This window comes from Piliocolobus tephrosceles, chromosome 17, assembly GCF_002776525.5.
Source record: "Piliocolobus tephrosceles isolate RC106 chromosome 17, ASM277652v3, whole genome shotgun sequence".
Lineage (NCBI taxonomy): Eukaryota > Metazoa > Chordata > Mammalia > Primates > Cercopithecidae > Piliocolobus > Piliocolobus tephrosceles.
Genome location: NC_045450.1, coordinates 74,263,794 through 74,276,340, shown reverse-complemented (window position 1 = coordinate 74,276,340; position 12,547 = coordinate 74,263,794). Strand labels below are relative to the sequence as shown.

Genomic DNA, 12,547 nt, shown 5'->3' with positions numbered 1-12,547 from the left:
AAAAAAAAAAAAAAAAAAAAAAAAGAAAGAAACAGAAGCCCAGATTCTTGCGCTGGAATGTGCTCACACACCGTCTCCAGACAGACCCGGGCGCAGCTGCTCCCAGGGTGTGGGACGTGAAGCGGCTGTTTGCTTCGCTCTCCTCACTTCTGTGTAGCTGGATTTTTTTTTTTTTTTTTTTTGCCAATGGCATATATTTCTTCTATAACTTAAAAAAAAATTTAAGATACAGAAACCATAAAAAATAAATGCAACTAATTATAAAGAAAAAACTAATACATGGAGACACACGAAAATAGAGAAGAGAATGCAGATATCCACTTCTTCTCTGGCTTAAATGAAATGAAGAAACCACCAAATAACCTAAAATGACTGTAATTTCCCTCTAAATTACAACTGTTCTAATTAGTATTATTTCTTCTTCTTCTTCTTCTTCTTTTTTTTTTTTTGAGACAGGGTCTCTCACTCTGTCACTCAAGATGGAGGGCAGTGGCACAGTCTCAGCTCACTGCAGCCTCGACCTCCCGGGCTCAAGAGATCCTCCCGCCTCAGCCTCCTGAGTAGCTGGGACTATAGGCACGTGCCACCATGCCGGCTAGTATATTTATTTTTTTGGTAGACACGGGTCTTTGCCATGTTGCCCGGGCTGGTCTCAAACTCCTGGGTTCAAAAGATCTGCCTGCCCCGGCCTCCTGAAGTGCTGGGATTACAGGCAGGAGCCACTGTACCTGGCCTGTTTTTTGCTTTTTAAATGATTGCAATTACATATATTTTTAACTAAGCAACTATAGGATAACCAGATTGCAAATAAAACTATGCCTGGATGGGTGAGGAACACATGTTAAAATTCAAAGATGCACACTACTCTTCCAGGGTTGAAACTACTGCATCATATGTATTTTTTTGAGACAGGGTCTCGCTCTGTCATCCAGGCCGGAGGGCAGTGGAGCGATCTTGGCTCACTGCAGCCTTAAACTCCTGGGCTCATACCATCCTCCTACCTCAGCCTCCCAAAGTTTTCAGACTAGATAGGCATGAGTGACCTCACCCAGCCCTGCATAATAATTTTAAAACAGAAAAGGAAAAATACAACCTGGGAAAACTGAAATTCCTAATGTCCAGCGAAAAGAAATAGCAAAATAAACAATACATGGAGAAAAATTGTGTGCAGCTCCTGTCAGCACACGTCTTCCCCTTTAGCTGGGGCCAGAGCAGCCGGCCTGAGAAGCGGCGCATTACCGGGGCATGCGATTAGCGCCTCCCAAGACTATCCCTGATCAGTTCTGCAGGAGCTGGAGCGCACCTGGCCCCATGATCCCCATAGGCATTGCTGGCAAAGCCCCGCCCACCGTGGGAGACTGCCGGAGAGATGCATCTGCCATAAAACCAACGCTTCTACAAGGCCAAGGGCGCCAGAGCCAGTCCGTGCTCCCCGGGGGGGACAGGCTGAATGGGAAGTGCTCGCACACCGATGGAATCCCGCAAAATGGAGTGAGGACCCTGGGTGCCCTTCCTACGCTGGGCAGCAGACCACAAGCTTCGTGGCACACAGGTCTGTCTCTGCGTCTTCACAGCTGGGCTGCACTCCCTGGGAGGGCTCACATGGCTGAAATCAAGGTGTTCCCCAAAGCCGTTTTGCCTGAGGCTGGGTCAGGGCCCTTCCTCTCAGCTCCCAGTGACTCATGCCACTGCAGCTGCCCCTCAGGGCCGGCGGCACCTGTCTGCGGCCTGGCACAGAGGGCTGGTTCCAGCCCAGGTTCCACAGCGCCCCCTAGGTCAGGCCCACACATCACAACAGAGAGGCCACTTCGTCAACATGCCCACACTCAGGCACGTGTCCCCACCAGCGGGGGAACCTGGGCCGCCAGGTGCTGAATCGGGCGGTGCCCAGGGACTAAGTTAAAACAAAGGGCCCCTTTGCATCTGGTGGCAGAGTCTGTCTTGGAGCAGACAGGCCTGTACCCGGATCAGGAGAGATCTTGCTCCAGCTCCAAGGTCTGGGTGTGAGCAGGGAAGCTGCCTCACCGACCTGCCCAGTCCCCCAGCTATCCTGCAGGGAGCCTTCCTCAGTCCCAGGAAGGGCACAGCTGCACCTGCTGCATCTCAGGTAGCGGAGCAGCAGGCAGTAGGCAGAGCGGCCCAACCCACAGCCATGTCCGGCACCAGACTCACACTGTCCCAGCGTAACCTAGAAAAATGACCTATTGCTAACAGTGCTGGCCAACAGCAGGGTCCGAGACACCACAGAGAAAATCCACCCTCTCCCGTCAGGGGTCTCAATGGATGAAGCAAATGGAGAGAACACAGGTTAGGAACATGGCCCTGGGAACTTTTCTTTCAGTGGAATGGGGAGGACGCTCTGGCAGGTTCAGTGCAGGCTACTCTGCCCCAGGTGCACGGACGATACCTGAACCCCCCGATTTCCCTGTGGAGTCAGCTGGCAGGAGAGCCGCCGGAACAAGCAAGCGGATCACAGTGCTTTGTAAAAGCAGCAAGGGGTGTGATGGGGTGCAGACCTCTACTCCACTCACCACATCACACTGCACACCTACACCAGGTGCTGCCCTGCAGACAGCAGAAAGGCCTGTCCCCTAGTGTGGTGTGGCAGGGAGGAAGCAGGCTGGAGGGAGGAAGCAGGCTGGAGTGCCCAGTGCCAGTGACCTCCAACCCCCTGCGACCAGCCTTCAGCCAGGTTGGAGCCCACCAGAGAACTTCCATGTAAGAGGGATTTGAGCCTAGGTTTAAGCTTCCAATCATCCACCTTGCACCTTTTTTTTCTTTTGAGACGGAGTCTCGCTCTGTCACCCAGGCTGGAGTGCAGTGGCACATGTCGGCTCACTGCAGTCTCTGCCTTGCGAGTAGCTGGGATTACAGGTGTGTGCCACCACTCAGCTAATTATTGTATTTTTAGTAGAGATGAGGTTTCAGCATATTGGCCAGGCTGGTCTCGAACTCCTAACCGCAGGTGATCCACCCACCTCGGCCTCCCCAAAGTGGTAGGATTACAGGGATGAGCCACTGCGCCCGGCCCACCTTAACTTTAGAGGACAAGATTCCCAAACATACAAACTGATCAAACTCAGCATGTACACCGTAGACATGAAACGGTAGCCAGGAGCCTCCAAATCATCTACTAGATGGCTTAAGATCTGTTTCCAAACATGCAAGGTGTCATCACGTATCACGTGACTAGGAGTGCAGCAGCAGAGGTACCAACATCACCTATTTCCACGCCAGTAACAGCCCACTGGGTGCCTCAATGCCTGCACCTGGCAAAGGCATGCAGAGAAAACAGAATCTGACTTGGTCCCTGAAGCTGCCTCTCTGGGGCTGTCATGGCCATAGCCGCCAAGGAGAGCAGGCACTGCTGTGAGCTGGTAGGACCAGGGCAGGCTGTGTCTGAGCACTGCACAAAGAATCGTGCTGCCCTCGGACACAAGACGTGGGGATGCCCAGCTCAGACCAGGGCACCATGGAACTCTCTTGGCTGCCTCTCGTCCATGAAGCAAGAACAATGGCTTCAGAATGTTTACAGGAGAGGCCGACACTTGGCAGGGCCATCTAATACCTTGGTGTTGGGGTGAGGACGCCCAGTGAAGGGAAGGGTCAGGACCATGGTCACCAGGCACAACAGGCTCAAGAGTGATGCCCCAAAGTCCAAGATGCTACATTAACTACAAACTACTTTGCTTAAAAAAGGCAACTCTAGGTTGGGTGCAGGGTCTCATGCCTCTAAACTTCTCTACTAGGAAGGCTGAGGGAGGATTGCTTGAGGTCGTTAAGTTCAAGGCTGCAGTGAGCCATGATTGTGGCACTGCACTCCAGCCCTGTGTGCCAAAGACCCTGTCTCTTTATTATTTTTTTAGACAGTCTCACTGTTGCCCAGGCTAGAATGCAATGGTATGATCTTGGCTCGCTGCACCCTCTGCCTCCTGGGTTCAAGTGATCCCCGCACCTCAGCCTCCCAGTAGCTGCAACTAGGAGTGCATGGCACCACGCACAGCTGATCTTTGTATTTTTAGTAGAGACGGGATTTTGCCATGTTGGCCAGGCTGGTGTTGAACTCCTGAGCCAATCCCAAAGTACTCGGATTACAGTGTGAGTACCAGCCCAACCTTCTCTCTTTAAAAAGAAAAAAAAAAACAAGTCCACTCTGCTGAAGTCAGCCTCTGTAACCTCCCCACAAAAAAACCATTTTACATCAGTCACTAACCAAACCACCAACAGTGCTTTAACACAGAAAGGAACGCATAATCCAGGGCTTGGACTGTCTTTCAAGAAAGCCCCAAATCCCCTGTAAGGAAGTCACAGCAGCGAAACCCCATCCCAGGCCCAGCTGCTCCCACGAAATACACTGCGTGGAGACCCAGCATGACTGCTGACTGATTACAAGTCCCCAGGAGGGCTTTATTTTTTCTTTTCAACATCCTGTTCTGCGGCTTCCTTGGCTCTTTTTGCCCGTATGCCGAAGAGTCGGGCGTTGGCACGGGCCATGCGGAGACTAGCGAAGGCTTTGAAATTCTTCTCCTCCTCAGTAATGACTCGAGCTTTCTCCTTCTTATAGACCTAGAAGAGAAAGACAAGTTGTTAAACCCAATGATTCAATGAGCAAGGGCACAACCAGGCATCAGCAGAACCCAGAGGACCCGGGGCCGGGGAGGGGGTGGAAGGGCAGGTGTGCTGCCTAAGCACTGCTGGAAAGTGACCCTTGAGTCAGTCACCTTCCCTGGGATTAAAAAAGAAGAAAAGGAAAACCCTCCCTGCCTGAGCTCGACACAGCAGCTCAGGTCTGTAAATCCAGAAATTCAAAACCAATGTAAGCAATGTAGAGAAACTCTTTCCAAAAAAACCAAAAACACTTCCCAATTTATGGCTTCGTGGTTGCAAGAAGTCAAAACTAGGAAATGTTCTTTTCCACAAACCTCCACATGCACCACAACTGCCACTGTCAACTTTCTTAGGCCTGATCCCCATCTCAGATATCCACATGTTCACCCGCTGATCTCGTCTAAAGCCTGGATTTGAGCAAGTGTTAACTTACATTCCGGATGGGCATGACCGGTCCCGTCAGCTGGGTGGCCAGTTTCAGTTCTTCAGCCTGTTGATGAATGGGAAGAGTTAAGTGCCTTTAGCCGCACTGCCCCAAGGCCTCCACCCTCACCTGGCCCCAGACTTCCCCCTGGGGATCCCGAGTTCAGCACCAGTGTCTGAGCCTTTCCTACAACATACTTTGTGTCCCCAGTGTTGAGAGCAGTCATTACTAGTTAGGTGACTATCTTACTGAGTTGACAGAACACGCATGAGACAGTTGTATCTACCTGTGAACCAGGGACAGGGCAGAGAAAATCGTTCCCTGATTCAACTACCCGGAAACGTATACAATGGACTCTTATCAACCTTATCCTACAAGGTTTTTCTAGAATATTTGGAATATGAAGCATTTTAGGGAGACAATGATTTCAATGGGAAAAGCTGGCTCCAAGTCACACAGCCTTTGCCATGACCATTAAGGTCACCCCTGCTGAAAACCACAGGTAGTCTCGATTAGTTCATCATCCACTCCTGCAAGACAGGCGTATCTTGCGGATCAGAACAGCCACAATGTTTTGGTTCTCCTCACCCCAGTAGGACCCAGGGACGGGCGTCACTGATAAAAGAACCAAGCCTCACTTTCCCCGCGCGCCAGGACGGCCAGAGAGCCCTGTACTCACAGAACTGTCTCCCTTCTTGGGGGCCGAGGGCTTCCTGGGGAAGAGGATGAGTTTGGAGCGGTACTCCTTCAGCCGCTGCACGTTGGCCTGCAGGGACTCCGTGGACTTGTTCCGCCTCCTCGGATCCACAGAGATGCCGATGGTCCGGGCCACCTTCTTGTGAATGCCGGCCACCTGCCCCAGAACCGGAGAGAGATGGAGGCAGGCCCGGGCTTTCTCCACCCCAAGGCCGGATGAAAGGCTCAGCGATCAGATGGAAAAGGGTTCAAACGTGCTTTCATCAAGGCCGTACAGCGATTCCGGAGAATGTCATCACGCGACTGAGGCCAGCAGAGGGGACTCAGGGGCCCTCCTGACACTGCGGCGCTGCCACTACTCACCCTGAGCTCCTCCAGGCTGAAGCCGCGGCCAGCGCGCACCTTCGTGTGGTACCGAACCGTGGGGCAGCGCACGATGGGCCGGATGGGCCCCGACGCGGGGCGCGGGGCGATGCGGCGCGCCTTGGCTTGCCGGGCCTTGCGTCTGGTGGAGAGAAGCCCAGCGGCGGTCACCCTCGCCCGAGGCCGCCAGGCAAGTGCTCCGCGACGGCCGCAGACAGCGCCCCCCGCCCTGGCACCGGCCACCCCCAAAACGAGGCGCAGCCGCGGGCGCGAGCCCCAGGGGCAGCGCCGAGCGCAGGGCTCACCTGCGGATCTTCCGGGCCGGCTGGTTGAACCACGTGGCTACGCGCCGCTGCCAGTCCTTGTGGAAGTGGGGCTTCAAGATCATGCCATTCCGGCTGGGCGCCATGGCTGCCTACGGCCCTGCGGCTGCGAACGCGAGGGAGCGAGTGAGAGGCCGCGCCCCGGGCGCGCGCACCCCCCGGGCCTCCGCCCTGAACCCTGCGGCCTGGGCCGTCCAGCCGCTCCTAGAGCCCGGGCCCCGGCCCAACGCTGTCTGCGAAAAAGAAGGGGCCCATCCATGCCCGCGCTGGCAGCAACGGCAGGCCGATGGCGCTGGATGAAGCCCAAAGGCCGGGACCGGGTCTCGCTCACCTCCTGCACAGGAAGACAACCGAGCGGAAAGGAAACGGCACCGCAATGCACCCTGGGATGATAGCGGGGCCGGCCAACCAGAAGAGCCGGGCGCGCTGACCAATCAGAGCCCGGAAAGGAGGAACTGACGTCGCCGCGGCTCCGCCGGCAGCCCTAGGGCCGCCCTGGCAGACATGGCGTCCCTCACAGTGCGGAGGCGCGGCCAGGATGCCTGGGGCCTGCGGAGCCGGTGGCTGAACTTGCTTGACGTCCTCCGTTACTGCCCCGGCGCTTCAGCCGCTGCGCGGGCCGCGGTGGGCTCAGGCCGAGTCCTGCCTTGCGGGTTTAACGCGCGCGGGGCCAGCATCTGGGCGGACGGCGAACGGGCGACGCCCCAGCAATTCTAAGTTTGTTTGCGTTTGTGGGACACGTTTGTAGCGCAAAGGCAGGAAAACTGCAATGAGATCAGTTTGCGCAACCTAAGGCCGTCGTCCTCCTTGTTCCAGCGTTTATTCTCCTCCCATCCATTTAGAACTTTTTTTTTTTTTTGAGATAAGAGCCTCACTCAGTCGCCCAGGCTGGAGTGCAATGGTGTGATCTCGGCTCACTGCAACCTCTGCCTCCCGGGTTCAAGCGATTCTGCCTTAGCCTCCCGAGTAGCTGGGATTACAGGCGCCTGCCACCACATCAGGTTAATTTTTTGTATTTTAGTTTAGTAGTAGAGACGGGGTTTCACCGTGTTGCCCAAGCTGGTTTCGAACTCCTGAGCTCAGGCAATCCGCCCGCCTCGGCCTCCCAAAGTGTTGGGATTACAGGCGTGAGCCACCGCGCCCGGCCTGTGCTCGTTTTTTAAAGGATAAAATTAACATTTTGTAAGCAGAGAGTTCAGTTCTGGATGTGCATTTTCACATCGAATCCACACAACTCCGTAAGGAGCAGTTACTGTTGACCTCTGTTCCCGCTTTCCCTTGGCCCAGGATTAGGTGACTTCTGTAAGGTCAGGGGTACCCGACTGAAAATGTCACATTCTGACCTGCTGTGCCTGCTGCCTCCCTTCACAAAGAAAAGCAGCAACAAAAAGCCAGCTCTTACTCTCTAGTGCAAGTCTGTGAAGGCACCATCCATCTTACTGCCACCTGGAAACCTTTAAATCCTAATAACCCTTTTTCTTCCCTACCCTCACCCAATCACCACCCTTCCTCCTGGTACAACTTAATCCACATTTTAAGAATTTCAGTCCCGGCCGGGCTCGGTGGCTCATGCCTGTAATCCCAGCACTTTGGGAAGCTGAGGCGGGCGGATCATGAGGTCAGGAGATCAAGACCATCCTGGCTAACACGGTGAAACCCTGTCTCTACTAAAAATACGAAAAATGAGCCGGGCGTGGTGGCGGGCTCCTGTAGCCCCAGCTACTTGGGAGGCTGAGGCAGGAGAATGGTGTGAACCAGGGAGGCAGAGCTTGCAGTGAGCCGAGATCACACCACTGTACTTCAGCCTGGGGAACAGAGCAAGACTCCGTAAAAAAAAAAAGAAAAAAAAAAAAAATTTCACAGCCGGGCATGGTGGCTCACGCCTGTAATTCCAGCACTTTAGGGGGCCGAGACGAGTGGATCACCTGAGATCAGGAGTTGGAGACCAGCCTTGCCAACATGGCGAAATCCTGTCTCTACTAAAAATACAAAAATTAGCTGTGAATGGTAGTGTACACATGTAATCCTAGCTACTCAAGAGACAGACGGGAGAATCACTTGAACCCAGGAGGCGGAGGTGACAGAGTCAAGACTGCGCCACTGCACTCCAGCCTGGGTGACAGAGTTAAGCCTCCGTCTCAAAAACAAAAAATTTAGGGCTGGGCGTGGTGGCTCACACCTGTAATCCCAGCACTTTGGGAGGCCGAAGCAGGCAGATCATGAGGTCAGGAGATGAGGACCATCTCTACTAAAAATAAAAAAAATTAGCAGGATGTGGTGGCGCGCATCTGTGGCCCCAGCTACTTGGGAGGCTGAGGCAGAAGAATCGCTTGAACCTGGGAGGTGGAGGTTGCAGAGAGCCAAGATAGCACCACTGCACTCCAGCCTGGGCTACAGAGCATGATTCCATCTTCCAAAAAAAAAAAATTTAAAAATAGTAAAATAATTTCACAAAAGGCTCGGTACAATGGCTCACACCTGTAATCCCAACACACTGGGAGGGCAAGGCAGGAGGATCACTTGAACTCAGAAATTCCAGTCTAGCCCTGTCTCTACAAAAAATACAAAAATTAGGCGTAGTGGTGCATGCCTGTGGTCCCAGCTACTTGGGAGGCAGAGTCAGGAGGATTGCTTGAACCCAGGAGATCAAGGCTGCAGTGAGCCGAGATGGCGCCACTGCACTCTAGCCTGGGCGACAAAGCAAGACTGTCAAAAACCAACACAGCAGGAAAGAAATGATTATCGAGGACATGACTCTTGGCTACACCAGCTAAAACTTCCCAACTATGTGCTGCTCTTTGGATTTGGAGAACTTGGGCAAAGGTCAAGGTGTCTCTCAGAGATGCCCCCACTTGGGTGTGTGACCACACCTGTGGCTGCCTCCTTACTGCTCTGCCGTCGTTTCTCAGGGCACTCAGTGTTGCAGCAACAACAGGACAATCCACTCACGTCACTGCACCACAGGGAGGGCAGATGCAAGGAAGCCGCATGCCCCGGAACACAGGGCCAGGACAGAGGATTGTCCTCTATCCCTACAGGGTCCAGGCCCCAGATTCCTACAGGAGTTTTAATTACAAACTGAAACCACAAGACCCTGTGATCCAAGGTAAGCCCGCCAGCTCCCCTGCATTCGAGCTGGCCAGACAATGCAAATGTAGATTTTCCAACCACAGAGTTTATTGGTAAAGTGTCTCAACAGTTCTCAGGGCAGTAAAAACCAAGGCATCCCCCAACGCTGCATGTGACTAGACCAGCAAGAAGTCCTCAACTTGCACCCGTCCACATGGCAGCAGGGGGCAGTGTTGAGTCCCCTGGAGCCCAGTGCCTGGGCCGGACTGTGTGGCCCCACTGACAGTGAGAGCTGGAGGACAGGGCTGCTGGAAATGGGACAATCGGCTCAGAGGGTCCTTTCATGTCCAAGCCCGTTAGCATTCTGAGGGAGCCACAGGAACTGGGCGGCCGTGCAAGCGTCGGCATGAACAGGGGTCTGTTCGGAGTCTGAATGCTCTGCTGCCTCTGGGTGGCCTCAGCCACGCTGGGAATGACTGTCTAGAACCCTGGGAACTCAGGTGTTCCATGCTCACTCGGGAAAGCACTGATGACCTTCCCCATAGGGGAGATGACGCACACACACAAGGCTCGGTCAGCTGTTTCTGCAGAGAAACTTACAATCATGAAAAGGGTAATCAATAAACAGATCTCAGAAGTTGCTGCACAGGGACTACTGAGGGCCGCAAGAGGAAGTGCAAACCTCAGTTGAAAAGCAACGCAGGCTGGCGGAGTGAGCCCTCAGTTCTCGGGTCACCCGCACGTGCGGCCAACACGTCCCAGCTACTTGGGCCAAGTCGGCTCTTCGCCTCCAAGTGGGGGCTGCTGGGTCTCTTCGGCCTCCTCCTCTCCCGAGTCCTGTTTCTCCCTCTGGGCATCGACCCACCTCTGCGGTGCGATCATTTTCTTCGGCCCATGGGGCGGTGGGCCAATGAGAGCCTCGATGTCCTCATAGTTTATCACTTCCTTTTCCAGAAGGGCGTTTGCCAGCTGGAAAGAACAGGCAAGCAGTGTGTGAGTCCCCAGGACGGACAGAGCATCTCTGTGTCCCAGGGAGGTGGTGAGAGGCGTGAGGGCCTGTCTGTGTGCAGGACACCCGGGACAGGCCACTTTCCCAGGGAAGCGGAGGCACAGGGGCAGCTCCAAAAGAAGAATCACCCCCATCTCAACCTCATAAATGATTTTCCGGTGGCCTCATTAATTTTTCTACTTCCCTTCAAAATCTTGGCTTATTTTTGGCAACTGCAGTTTCTTTCACCAAACAAGATGTGCGTGTCTACAGGGAAGGAGACGGGTAAAACGCTAAAACGCTGCACCCTCCTGATTGAGACAACACCGGGAGAAGGAATCTGAGAAGTTGTGTGAGCTGGGACCTCTCAATTTGGGGAAGGGAATTTCAGCCACTCTAGGTGGGATCTTGGAAAACACTCGAGATGCTGACTGTCCTGTGCCAGTGGCCCTGCCTCTGGGGTGGCCTGGCCCGACCACAGAAAACACTGCCACAGCCACATTTCACTGGTTTCCGTGAAGGAAGAACTCTTCCAGATTTTTTCTTTTTTTTTTTTTTGTTAACTGCCTGCTCCTTTCCTCACTCCTCCAGATTTTCTAAAGAAAATGGTAACCCCTGAAGCTACGGTGATTTACCTGTGGCTTTATTGCAAGAGACAAACACTTCCTCTCTAGGGCTGGTCTGAGATTTTACTAAGTTCTGCAACCCACTGAGTGTGTGAGGGGCTGACAGTTCACACACAGGGCAGACACGCCACTCCACAGCCAGTGAGAAGCCTCGCCTGCAGCTTTGCCCCTGCCTGCTCTGGCTCCCACTGTGGTGAGCCCGAGCTCTGCAGAGCTGCTTTGTCAACCGTGATGAACACATGTCCACAGGCAGGTGCTGCTTCAGCCGGGGACAGCACTACCCACGCCTGCCCCGAGACTGCTGCTGCTACTGCTGCTGGTTGGGGACGACACTCTAAGGGCCCTAAACACTCCCCATGTGACACAGTGCTCGCCTGAAATACACGAGGGGAGGCCGAAGAAACAACTACCCATCCACTGCCTCCCCATCTGTTCACAACATGGGACACAGAGCCCTTCGCTTCTCCTGAGTTCTAAGCAGCAGTTACCAGAACCCAGAGACACAAAAGTTAACTCCAGCTCTGCCCACTGTGAGAAACACGTCAGACAATCCCTACTGCGGAACGTCCTACAAAACACGAGACCAGTCCTCGAAACTGCCAAAGGAGGTCTGAGGAACCGTCACCCCAGAGGAGCCTAAGGAGACGGTGATCAAACGCCACGTGGACTCCCAGAGCGGGAAGGACACTGGGAGACGGGGCACGTCTGCATCACGTGTGCGCCCATCACTGTGGGTCGGCGGGGACCCCTCAGGTGGGAGGACTGCCCCAGGGGGGCCTCCATGGGGAGTGAGGCAGCGGGACAGGGAGCTCTCTCCACTGCACCTGCAACTTTTCTACATCTAACACTACAGTAGGCCTGGGGCTGTGGCTCACGCCTGTAATCCCAACATTTTGGGAGGCCGAGGCAGGCAAATTACCTGAGGTCAGGAGTTCAAGACCAGCTTGGCCAATATGGTGAAAGACTGTCTCTACTAAAAATACAAAAATTAGCCAGGCATGGTGGCAGGCGCCTGTAGTCCCAGCTACTCGGGAGGCTGAGGCAGAAGGATCGCTGGAACCCGGGAAGCGGAGGTTGCAGTGAGCCAAAATGGCGCCACTGTACTCCAGCCTGGGCGACAGAGCAAGACTTCGTCTCAAAAAAAAAAAAAAAAAATCAAAATCCTTTCTAAAATTGAAACTTTATCTTAATAAAAAATCCAAGAAAGGCCGGGCGCAGTGGCTCAAGCCTGTAATCCCAGCACTTTGGGAGGCCAAGATGGGCGGATCACGAGGTCAGGAGATCGAGACCATCCTGGTTAACACAGTGAAATCCCATCTCTACTAAAAAAATACAAAAAACTAGCCGGGCGAGGTGGCGGGCGCCTGTAGTCCCAGCTGCTTGGGAGGGTGAGGCAGGAGAATGGCATGAACCCGGGAGGCGGAGCTTGCAGTGAGCTGAGATCCGGCCA

General features: G+C 54.0%; 2 protein-coding genes and 1 non-coding gene across 5 annotated transcripts in view; all 3 read right to left on the bottom strand.

Moving 5' to 3' along the window:
• Positions 1-4,371: 4,371 nt before the first annotated feature.
• Positions 4,372-6,874, bottom strand: RPL13 (ribosomal protein L13). Its single transcript, XM_023228922.1, has 6 exons — positions 6,746-6,874; positions 6,397-6,520; positions 6,092-6,233; positions 5,712-5,885; positions 5,042-5,098; positions 4,372-4,566 (listed from the first exon to the last, which is right to left on the bottom strand). Exons 2-6 carry the CDS (start codon positions 6,498-6,500, stop codon positions 4,408-4,410), a joined length of 636 nt encoding a protein of 211 aa, XP_023084690.1. The 5' UTR covers positions 6,501-6,520; positions 6,746-6,874; the 3' UTR covers positions 4,372-4,407.
• Positions 5,944-6,026, bottom strand: LOC111553890. The gene has a single exon (XR_002735107.1). It is a non-coding gene; the product is annotated as a small nucleolar RNA MBII-202 (small nucleolar RNA).
• A 2,695-nt stretch (positions 6,875-9,569) lies between the features above and the next one.
• Positions 9,570-12,547, bottom strand: part of SPG7 (SPG7 matrix AAA peptidase subunit, paraplegin) — a 45,780-nt gene continuing 42,802 nt past the window's right edge. For 2 of the 3 annotated variants that reach the window (XM_023228814.2, XM_023228813.2), the window contains exon 17: positions 9,570-10,452. In XM_023228814.2, coding sequence (XP_023084582.1) covers positions 10,412-10,452 — 41 coding nt within the window. In that variant the 3' untranslated portion in view covers positions 9,570-10,411. The remainder of the gene's footprint in view (positions 10,453-12,547) is intronic. The other variant, XM_023228816.2, reaches the window with a different exon arrangement.